The 12,285-nt window shown below is 41.5% G+C and overlaps 1 protein-coding gene across 2 annotated transcripts in view; it reads right to left on the bottom strand.

Annotated features, from left to right (window-relative positions):
- cacna1ab (calcium channel, voltage-dependent, P/Q type, alpha 1A subunit, b) overlaps positions 1-12,285 on the bottom strand; it is a 223,386-nt gene that overhangs the window by 74,697 nt on the left and 136,404 nt on the right. For both annotated transcript variants that reach the window (XM_039794714.1, XM_039794706.1), the window contains exons 9-17: positions 9,749-9,852; positions 9,468-9,583; positions 9,322-9,363; positions 7,391-7,483; positions 6,252-6,449; positions 4,539-4,651; positions 3,336-3,448; positions 1,545-1,676; positions 1,344-1,416 (exon numbers count right to left, since the gene is read on the bottom strand). In XM_039794714.1, the coding sequence (XP_039650648.1) occupies positions 1,344-1,416; positions 1,545-1,676; positions 3,336-3,448; positions 4,539-4,651; positions 6,252-6,449; positions 7,391-7,483; positions 9,322-9,363; positions 9,468-9,583; positions 9,749-9,852 (984 nt within the window). The remainder of the gene's footprint in view (positions 1-1,343; positions 1,417-1,544; positions 1,677-3,335; positions 3,449-4,538; positions 4,652-6,251; positions 6,450-7,390; positions 7,484-9,321; positions 9,364-9,467; positions 9,584-9,748; positions 9,853-12,285) is intronic.

Raw genomic sequence — 12,285 nt, 5'->3', positions numbered from 1 at the left:
AATCTTACTGGTTTGATTAAAAAAGAGAAAGAAAAAAAGGAATGTATTGGAATTTATGTTGTGCATGTTTACCTCTTCAACAGAAGCAACAACATTTGCATGTGTGAAAACTTACTATTAAAGTGAAAATCAGTGAAATCCTTTCACACTCTCTTCTGAATAATTTTGATATGACAATCAGATAAAAGCTAAATTAACCATTAGCACAACACCTATTGCAAATGGAGAGAAAAACACATTGAAATAAAGTAAACTAAAGACAAGAAGCCTAAAGACACTTCTCGCACACTGATGCACGAGCATCAACATATACAGGCTCAGACACACACACACACACACACACACACACACACACACACACACACACACACACACACACACACACACACACACACACACACACACACACACACACACAGCTGGCTTCTGAGTCATTCAGAGACAATGAAGCAACACAAAACCGCTCTTCACAAAAGCCGTCTCTCTATCTGAGCAGAGAGAACACAGAAACATGGAGGCTGCAGCCAGCACCCAACAAGTCATCTGACAAACTGCTGACATGACTACAATGGGCATCATTAAATTTCACTCTAGAAAAGAGCTTCAGCTGTCCTGAAATGAGAGTGCTTACAGTCACGTTTGGGCCAATACAGTAACTCACTGCCACCTAACTTTCAACCACACTGTTGAATTTATTCAGCTAAATAAGTTTAACTTGTATTCATTGTTGTGACTATGTGACATGTGACATTCCATTCTGTGGGAACGCTGAAGAAAGTCGTTTGTCATCTGTTTTATTTATATACCTAAATTGCAACACTGTTTTCCTGTCTGTGTGAACAGACCTTGGGACAATCCTCCTGCCCATCCCGACTCTCTTATCTTACCACACGTCATCTACCGTCAATGAATGCGGCGATGCTAGAAAATATGTATATCCTTGGGTGTGGCTGTGTTCATCGAGATCTCGCCTCTGCTTTTTGAATCAACTTACAGGGGTCAAGCCGGTAGATGACAGCAACAACATTCATACGCCGCTAAAAGAAATAACATAAAAACCCAAACTAAACTAACTACAGTCTTCGATGAGTGAGCATGATTTCAATAACGGGCTAGTTCAGAGGTTATTAAATGCAACTATGTTTCCTGCCATTTAATTAACAGTATACATGTAAAAGAATCTCATAGCAGGTTTTACAGACTTTGAAGTGAATCTGTGCTAAGAGTGAAGAGTCGACAACATGACTAATATCTAATTTATGTTTAGCAAAGGGTTAATATGGGCCACATCGTACAAAAAAATCAATTTATTTTTGTACATCTTCGAAGTCCCTCTTTCCTACCTGAAACACTGTCATGATCGCTGCTGCAAAAGTGTCAAAGTTGGTAGGTGGGGTTCCGTCTTCAAAGTTGAATCTGAGAAGAAGATAATAAAAAGAAGTGGAATCACACCATCCCAATCGCATACACAAAGAAAGACATGAACATAAAGTCAATGCAAAGAAGTGAGCTCGTTTTAGTTGAAAGTGCGTGTTGACACTGACTGTCCTCCAAACAGCTGCATCCCCAACAAGGCGAAGACCACAATGAAGAGGAAGAGGAGGAACAGCAAACTGACGATGGACTTCATGGAGTTCAGCAGAGACACCACCAGGTTTCGAAGAGGAGCCCAGTACCTGAGGAGTAGGAGGATTAATAAAGGAAGGGCGAAAGGTAAGAAGGAAGAAAGAGATAAAGAAAACAAAACGAAGGGGAGCAGTGAGAAAATTGAAAAGAATAAAAGAGAAGAGGACAGGAAAGAGGGCAGGGATAGAAAAGGGGAAGGTGAAAAATCAAAACATTACGAGGAAAACATTTTAATGTATAGGGATAAAATATGTTGTCAAATTGAATCTTACAATATTCATTAGACACTATTTTCCACACAAGGACACAATGTCCAGTGCATTGAAATACTAACTAATCTTGAAAACATGAAAAAATCTTTTACAAGGGATTCCTGTTAGTATTCACTTTTCTTCCTATATTACTTTCACCACCGTGCAATCCTATATGTAGTATTAATATAGATTACAGCCCAGTCAATTCTGATCAAGCCCTACTGACTTCAGGCTGAGAATCAGAGCTCTAATCAAAAGACAATAATACTATCTCATTGTCCAGCTCTAACTGTATAGGGAATTGACTCTTAAGCCGTGGTGGCAATCACCCCCATAAACACAGTCTCGTGATTTCACCAGGTAACCCCAGTGCAGCTAAAAGATTAGTTCAAATGAGCAGTAACACAGAAACAAACAGAACAATGTGCGTGAGCCAAATCCAATTAAAACGTCACCTGAAGGGAGCGTCAAAGATGTGTCAAAGCGTCAAAACCCGAGCGGTGTTTAGATGTTACAACGGTGAAAAAGATTTTCAAATTAAAACCGAACACCGAAATGTCTTTCATGTCGACACCACAACCTCAGTTTGTCATCATGATCTTTATTGTCATCGTTGTCTTAATTGTGCATGCTGACGGACATCTGTAAGTGTGTGTTTGTGTGTGTGTGTGTCAGAACCCTCAGTAACATTCTCAGGTAAAACCATCCATGTTTCAGCACTGCAATAGTATAGTAATATTATCAACGAGGAGTCCAGTGAGGTGTACATTGTGGAGGTAGGCTGCACCTTTCCTTCCAGCATGGAGGAGGCTTTCTACACCAAGGTAGTTAAATACCAACCACTCCTAAACACCATCTCAGAGACAGGCTATAGGTGCAGACTACTCGTTTTCATATTTGGTAGCCTAGGACACACACACAGGTTGGTAGTGAGAGGGCTGCAACAACTTGGGATGACCAAAAAGAGGGCTAAACAGCTTGCAAAGTACTGGGCCATATCTGCTGTTATTGGCAGCTGCCACATATGGCGAAGACATTGCTGCTTATACCCTTAAGAACTGAGTAGTGTGCTTAGGGACCATTCGGTATTTATGGAATGGACCACCGGAGGAAAATAGGGGAGGGTCATGTCTTTTTTATTCTTTGTTGAGGGGAGGGTCATCCAACATTTTTTTTTTTTAAATCTTCCAAATCGTTTTGGAGGGTCATGACATTTTTTTTACTGGCGAGGGGAGGGTCATGTCTTTTTTGGCTAAAGGTCACAAAACTCCTCCGGTGGCCCCTTAAATAAATAACGAACGGTCCCTTATTAAGTGATATTGTGAAGACCTGCTGCGTGTCACTGGTCCATGAGTTTGCATATGTATTGTACTGCATCTGTAATATTTGTGTCCCTGTACCATTTTTCTTCATGTGGACATAAATAAATGGTTAAAATGTGTGAGAGAAGCTTACTTGGTGACTTTGAAGATGCGGAGCAGTCGCAGAGCTCGTAACACACTGAACCCGAAGGATGTTCCTGGTTTGATGGTGGCCCACACCACCTCGAAGATACTGCCCATGATGACCTGCACATGCACACATACAAATGCAATACAGGCATTTTTCTACCGAGTACATATATGGCGTTCGCAGCTATCAGACTCTTCTTCTTCTGCTGGCACACACGTTCAATTATTGCTACACATCCAGACACAGATTTAAAATAAAAATAAAATGTAAATGTTACATTGCTTTCTGTTTGAATTTTAGTCCTTCACCCATCATACTGTATCCACATTGTATAGATGAGGGGTAGCAGTGAAGCAGTCAGTTGATCTTGTGTTTTCTAAAGTAGCTCTGTCAGCTAAAGCAACATTTTGAAGTTGTTTCCGGGAAAGTTCTGGGATTAATAGGATTGTATGAAATCTGAATAGAGTTGTGTCATCAAATCATGGTCCTCTAAAGAATTTATGTCAGCTTAGCTTTCAGCAATTTAAAGCTAAAAACCTAAAATAATACCTACAACTCTGAGACATTAAAGCGCAAAAACACATTTGGCACATAGACTACCTAGTATCTAAATTCTAAAATGTTGCACACTGCTCCTCTGAAGTAAAATAGAGATGGTTAATTGGACCACAAGCTAACAAACGCCATATTATTCCAACTTGTAACCAGATCATAAATAGACCCATCTATCTGAATCCATCTCTATTCACTTCAAACTTCAGTCCTGCAGCCATCTCTGAGTTAATAAGCTTTGAAATCATCGCAGAGCTTTTTGTTAAGGTTTGATGAATAATCTTTAAAGTTAATCCAATAACAAAAAAAAAACTGCATCTCTATCTCCGTCCGCTGCCTACTGACTGAACGCAGTATTCCATGGTGTTTTTTCACCATGTACTGTATGGCAGCATATACTGTAATATGAAGTAACCTGCCAATAAGCCACTGCAACAATGTCAGCATGACAAATGAATGTGCAGTTATTGCACATGTATTGGTGACAAACGCGCCGCTGAATCTGCGCAGGGTAACACGAGAAAAATCTATTCCTCAAATCTGTTGATTAAATGGAGTGTTGGATTTGTCATCAAAACCTGATCGTTATGAGCGCAATTTGTTTTTTTCACTTAGTTACAGTGTGTGTGTGTATGTGTGTGTGTGTGCACTCACCACACAGTCGAAGCAGTTGAATGAGGAGTGCAAGTAGGGCTGGATGCCCAGACCATACATCTTGATCAGCATCTCAGACATGAACAGGCCGAGAAAGATAAACTCTGCATAGACTGGAGGGAGGAAGGAGAAAGAGAGACGGGAGGGAGGGAGGGAGGGAGGGAGAGAGAGGGAGGAAGGGAGGGAGGAGAGGGCAGGGATGAAGAGCCAGAAGCAGAGAGTGGGTTAAATCGGGGACAGAGGAAGGTGAGAATGAAAGAGGGTGAGGTCACGGAGAGAGATACAGAGTGGATTGAAAAAAAGAAGGGAGGCAGAGGGAGTACAGAGCGCAAGAGGGAGGTGGAGAAACGAGATAAAAGCAAAGAGAAAGTGATGGAAAACAAAAGAGAAGGAAGGTAAAGAGAGTGAGAGAGGGAGAGTTAGATGAGTGGAAGTCAATAGTGGTGCGTGCCCAGCGGTGTATGACAGTCTGGTGATGAATGGACTCCATCAGCAGCTACAGCTTCATATGCTAATGACACTGGACACCGGCCAGGGACAACCCTGTGTGTCTTTGTGTGTGTGTGTGTGTGTGTGTGTGTGTAAAATTAAATATAAGAGCATGAAATAAGCAGAATGCGAAATATATCATGGTATATCATTGATAGGGTGAGTAGTTACAACTCCTTACTTACTTTGGTTAACAGTTACTAAAAACTTTTATACAATTTTCTGCCACAAAGCTCATGGTGAATATATTGGATTTTATTTACGGTACAATCAAAGACAACAGTGCAAAAGTACAATATCTATGTCTCATACTAGTGTATTTTTTTTGCATCATATTGTTAAGCTGCCCGTATCATCTATCACCAAACCAAAATGGAAAAAGAAAAACGATGTTGTTTGCCCATCTAAGTATAACTGAGCAAGTATGACTAAAAACCAGAGGGAAGATGTAAAAGAAGGTGATGATGGACTAGATACTGGTTAGTGGAGAAAATGCAACGTTGCTGCTATTTAAAGGAGTTTAAAATGTGTTGTTTGCATGTGTAGGAGGAAAGAGTAGATTTGAAGTGTAAAAAGATGATTCAGGGTTGGGACGAGGTGTGTGTGGACAGCAGCGGTGATTGAACTGAAAAGTGTTCTCAACTGTGAACTACTGTGGCTTCAGATTAGGACTTAGGAATTCTTAGTCGACTCACACTCATATGATTTTGTACACTAATTGATTATTCGATTCAATCGACACATCTGTCAAACTGAGTTTCTCCACAAAGAATCATGCAAAAGCACAACTTCAAATCTGATGTTAACCAGAAATTTGCTCATACCTTTCTTGGAAATAAGTAATTGAGCATGTAAAAAACGAAAGAAATCTTAGTCGACTAAGCGCCAAAACGACCGATAAGCTGAATGATCGACTAAAACGGGGGCAGCCCTACTCCAGACATAGACCTGCTGCTGAATTTGGTAATGCAAAGATGCGGTAACATTTGCCTTCGGTCCAACAAAACTGTCCCAAAGTTAGCACCAAAAGACAAAGTGATGCCAAGAGTCTGATGAAGACGATAAAGAGATACTGCGCAGAACAAGACAAGTTCCTGAGTTTTCTCAGAGGAAAAGTTCCTGTAGTTGATGGTACAGTGTAGCGTGCAGCTCGTTCACACACTGTACAGTATGCGGTGATGTGTGCCTGTCTATATAGAGTGTTCCAAGTGTGTAATTACTCACAGAGGAAATCGGAGAGGATCTCAGGCTGGTCGTAATGAACCACAGCCACACACATGGTGTTGAGGCCCACCAGGAAGAGCACAGTCCAATAGAAAGCCTGAGTCTTCACTATCTTGCGGATGAAGAATCGCAGTCGCCGCTCCCTCTTGCTGTAATTGGAGCCATCCATCCCATTCTTTAAACTGGAGCGGGCAAAACCTGGGGGATAGGCATGTATAGTTGAGTTTATCTGATTACATTTTATTTTTCCTCTTCTTTTCTTTGGACCCATCACCACCCACATTTCAGAGCGCATTGGGCTCGTCATCAACATAAGATGACATAAGGCCGGTTACACACTGGATGCGTGGCGTGAGCGTGTCAGCTGCGTGGCGTGTCCGTTTATATGTCGGCTCCCATGTTAACAGGTTAGAGCTTACACACTGCCTGCGTGACACGCTAGAAATAGAACCAACGCCTATTTTTCACGCGACACGCAAGAGTGTTGGAAGCGTTTCCAGGCAAAATAGAATAGGAAAAGATGTTTATATGTCGTTTAGACACAAATACATATTAATAAATGACATGTTGATGTTTGAAAGTCTCTAGGTTTTGATACAAATGCAGATATATAAATGTAATAAAAAAAAAAATATATTTTCTAATATTGCACCTGTCAATACAGAACGAAATACACTGTAGCCTATTTTACCGTCAATACTGCCGAAGTTGTCTTTGCTGTAATCAAATCTGTATATATTTATGTTTAACATGGTATTGCATTTTATCAATGGGAAACATACATGTGTCCAGACGAGGCTGGACACATGTCAAGCACCGCGTCAGACACGTTTCTGGTGTGTAAAGACACAGAAAAATCCACGCAGCTGACACGCAACAGAAACGCCACGCAGGCAGTGTGTAACCGGCCTTAGACTTAGAGTAACTTACAACTAACCCGCTGCAGATGTCAATACATTATACAAACCCAAGCGCTGCAGTTTGCCTGGAAATGAACAGAAACTTCTCACCTGAACACAAGCCACTCCAGAGCTGAAATAACTGGTGTGAGTAAGCTTTAAAAGACGTTTTTTTTTTTTCATCCTCACGCCTCCATCCCCTGCATACCGTGTACCGATCCATCCCTCTATTTTTCTTACCTACTGCATCTCCCATGTTGTCCTCTCCTTCCTCAGGGTTCAGCAGCTCCGTCTTGTTGTTTTTGGTTTTGATGGTTGGCCTTCGCCTCGTACCTAAATATGAAGAAAAAAGGGATGATCTATTTAAAGGTCCCATGGCATAAAAATGTCACTTTATGAGGTTTTTTAACATTAATATGACTTCCCCCAGCCTGCCTATGGTCCCCCAGTGGCTAGAAATGGCGATGGGTGTAAACCGAGCCCTGGGTATCCTGCTCTGCCTTTGAGAAAATGAAAGCTCAGATGGGCCGATCTGGAATCTTCTCCTTATGAGGTCATAAGGACCAAGGTTACCTCCACTTTCTCTGGTTTGCCCGCCCAGAGAATTTGGCCCACCCATGAGAGAGAGACATCATGGCTTTCAAACGAGCAAAGTGGCAGTTGGTCAAGGCCACACCCCCAGCCTCCAACTTGCCCCCTCCTCTCTCCTCCTCAATAGCTACAGACACAGAAATGGCACATACTAAGGAAAGCTCATTGTGGGACTGGCTCTAGTCGCTGCAATTCTGCACCAAGGCTGAATTTCGGGAAAGAAACTGCAGATACAGTATTAGGGGACCACTAAGGTCTATATAAAAGAGACTTCAGATACCGTATTAGGGGACCACTAAGGTCTATATAAAAGAGACTTCAGATACCGTATTAGGGGACCACTAAGGTCTATATAAAAGAGACTTCAGATACAGTATTAGGGGACCACTAAGGTCTATATAAAAGAGACTTCAGATACAGTATTAGGGGACCACTAAGGCCTATATAAAAGAGACTTAAGATACAGTATTAGGGGACCACTAAGGTCTATATAAAAGAGACTTCAGATACAGTATTAGGGGACCACTAAGGCCTATATAAAAGAGACTTCAGATACAGTATTAGGGGACCACTAAGGTCTATATAAAAGAGACTTCAGATACAGTAATAGGGGACCACTAAGATCTATATAAAAGAGACTTCAGATACAGTAATAGGGGACCACTAAGATCTATATAAAAGAGACTTCAGATACAGTATTAGGGGACCACTAAGGTCTATATAAAAGAGACTTCAGATACAGTATTAGGGGACCACTAAGGTCTATATAAAAGAGACTTCAGATACAGTAATAGGGGACCACTAAGATCTATATAAAAGAGACTTCAGATACAGTAATAGGGGACCACTAAGATCTATATAAAAGAGACTTCAGATACAGTATTAGGGGAACACTAAGGTCTATATAAAAGAGACTTCAGATACAGTATTAGGGGACCACTAAGGTCTATATAAAAAAGACTTCAGATACAGTATTAGGGGACCACTAAGGTCTATATAAAAGAGACTTCAGATACAGTAATAGGGGACCACTAAGGTCTATATAAAAGAGACTTCAGATACAGTATTAGGGGACCACTAAGGTCTATATAAAAGAGACTTCAGATACAGTATTAGGGGACCACTAAGGTCTATATAAAAGAGACTTCAGATACAGTATTAGGGGACCACTAAGGTCTATATAAAAGAGACTTCAGATACAGTATTAGGGGACCACTAAGGTCTATATAAAAGCATCCAAAAAGTCATAGGACCTTTAAGCTGTTTTTATATTCTTCTCATGATACAAGCTGGCATGCTCGATTCTCTCTATAGTTCTGTCTTCATACGCTGTCTATTGCTGACTGCACTAATGTCATCACAGAATCTGCGGACGGGCACCAAATCCCACAGAATTATCCACAGATTAATATAAAAAAAAAATTCCCCAGATTTTCATTCTGGATCGCCTCTAAAACAAAATCAAACATCTGCAGGTTCTGTTTGGGCCTTGTCATCAGCCTGACTCTTCTTCTCTGTCTCACTTATTGTACAGTATGCAGTACACATACACACAATAAAAAAAAAGAGAGGTCAGTTACCATCAAAGTTCACTGTGCCGTCCTCTTCCGCCAAAATCACTTCTACTGTCCAAGAAAACACTTTGTTAGTTAAGTGCATAAAGATTTTTTATTTTTTTCCACATTGAACAGTGTGTGTCGGTGTGTGTTTATCAGTGTGCACCGACCCGCTTTGCAGATCCACTCCAGGTAGCCGTTGAGCTCCCTCTCAATCTGCTGCTGTCGCCTCAGCTTGAGGAACTCGCTCCTGTTCTCCACTCGCTCTCTCTCTTTGGCAAATTCACTGTGGGCACATTATTTGTATTTTACTTTGCTGATTGCGATCACACAAAACACACCAAAAGAAATTATACAAAGCATACAGAAGTACATATTTCAAAAAGAAAGAAAAGAGGAGGACATTTGAAATGTAAAAATGTCCACAGACACACAGAAGAGCATACCGTACCCTGAGAGTACACCCAGCACCAGGTTAAGCATGAAGAAGGAGCCGATGATGATGAGGGGGATGTAGTACATCCAGTTCCAGGCACTGCCCTCCACGTCATTACTCTGCAGGGGAAATAATAGAGACAGACACACAGACAGAGACAGACGTGTTATCACTGGTCATCTTGTCTAATATAAACAAATGGGAATGTGCATCAAGACTGGGACGACCTGAAAGGACAGACATTCTTTATTTTTTTTTACTGTTAATGCACCTTTGCTCTTCTTGTGCACTGAATCTCGACTGTCTTTGTAGTCTTGATATTTTACCACGAAAATCTTGGTGAGGGGTTGATTCTTTCATTGTTTTAGCTCTCAATATTCCCTGTCCCAACGGCTACTATACATTTTACTAGTGATATTTGCCAAAAGAACCCCGATGAAATTAAATTTGGGAAGTATTCTTGTAGACACAAACAAAACACAGTGTGTATCCTTGAGTTCTAACAAACACGCTTCGTTGTAAAGCATTAGCCAGGCAGATTAATTTGTAATATTTTAAATGCGCGTTGTTGACATCCATGTTTGCTTGCTGGCAGTCTTCTTACCGTTTACCACGCAGCAGAACAGCGTGAAAATTGCTCCTCCCATGTTTGTGTGGTCTTGTGTGTGTTCAGGACACAACGAGGCTTGGACCCGCACCTCAAAACATTGCTCCAAAAACTCCACGGAGTACCTTTAAGAGTCACTCACTCCTCTAAATGATTGGAAAAAAAATAGCCTATTTAATTATATAACTGGGTCAGTTTTCATCTGTTGCAGTTTTTAGGTAGTGTGTCTGTGTTTTGTGAACTATTATTTCCGAAAATGCCTGACTTTATTTTTGGGGATTTGGTTTGAATTTTTATCTCAGCTCTCGCAAAAGAGATCTCAATCTTCAATCAAACCACTTGGTTAATACTTGTAGAAATACACCTAAATAACTGAAGGCACAATGATGGACTGATAGATGTTGGCAACTTTATATTTAGAATCTTTATTTGTCACACACACACACAATCATACTTTAACTCATCCAAACTAATTTGGGATCAGCCATAGTCCAGCGCCCGGGGGAACCTAAGTGCACTGGCAGGAGTTACCAAGCATGCGTGTCTTCGTGATGGTAGGATAACCGGAGCACCGGGGAGAATATGAAAACTCCATGCAGAAAGGCCGGGGGGATCGAACCAGGTGGATCACCTGCCGCGCCTCTTTGCTGTGCGGCAGCAGTTGCTAACCACTGAGCCACCGTGTGTACTGCACAAGAACCGAGGAGAGCTGAAGTGTGTACATTATGCTGGCTCAGTGGAGAGACACATCTTCTATCCTAAAGCCTGACCTGGGTGCAGAAACGACAACATGTTACGTTATAGCATCACCTGCTTTCAGAAACACTGATTGCACCGAGGCGTCTGGTGAGAAGTCAACAGCGACAACATTGAGTGACACTGTGTCGCTACAACAAACCCAGCTGACAATCAGAGAAATCAGGTTACTGGATATGGTGTTTCTGTTACCCGTTTAACAACTAAATGGAACAATCATCTGCTGCCGTAGTGCTGTGTGCGTGTTAGGTTTTATACTGCACGGTACAGTGCAAGCATCCCCCGTTCTCTATTAAACTTTCATTGGTTTCCTCCTGACTGCCCCGTGTGAGTGTGGAAGTCAGCCTCCATCCATCAGAAAAGATGTTAAATATAGAGCGAGACGGACCAGAATAGAGAGTGGAGAAGAGAAGGAGGCGGAGAGGGAGGGAGAGCGACTCCGAAGGCAGGAAAAGGACAGATGAGAAGACGGATAGAGGAAGTCAGAGAACAGAGAACGATAAGGAGGGAGGCGGAAGGAAAACGGCTTTCAGACAAATAAATGCTGTTTTGAATCAAATCTCACACTACTTTATGCCTCATTTAGCTGAATGAAATTCAAGGCAAACACCAACCTCCACACCCACCACACGAGTCCTTCAGGGTGCTAAAAAAAAACATACAGTACGAACCTAATGCACATGACAGAGAAGACAAAGAACGTGGACTTTAATAGGTGTTCAACTGTGAGAAGGGTGACCAGATGGATGGTCGGTATGGATAGCATTACTAGCAGCAACCAACGTCTCTAATAGATTTGGTATTTTTTGTAGATATAACATTATGTACAAGGCTGCGTTCAGACCAACACTGCATTAAAAAACAGCCTTCTCTTTTGTTTCGATGAGGCCCCAGCTTTGGCACAGTGGAGTCCTGATGCACACTGTGCTTTTCGGCTGAGAGATGAAAATGGATGTATGTATAATGGGGTTAGCACAGGTAAGTCTGTTGTATAGTAAGCATGATAAACATTTCTGATCTAATCATGACACTGCTAAGCACATGCTTGCTCATCAGTTTGTTGCTAACAGTGGGCACACAGTTATAAATTAATTTCTTTATTTTTTACAGTAATAGGTAAGTCAAGACAATTTTATACACAGCCTAGTCTGACTCACCACATGTGCTATCTATTTTGCGGAGGCACTGT

The sequence above is a fragment of the Perca fluviatilis genome, chromosome 1 (genome assembly GCF_010015445.1).
Source record: "Perca fluviatilis chromosome 1, GENO_Pfluv_1.0, whole genome shotgun sequence".
NCBI classification, from domain to species: Eukaryota; Metazoa; Chordata; class Actinopteri; order Perciformes; family Percidae; genus Perca; species Perca fluviatilis.
This window is presented reverse-complemented; position numbering and strand designations above follow the sequence as displayed.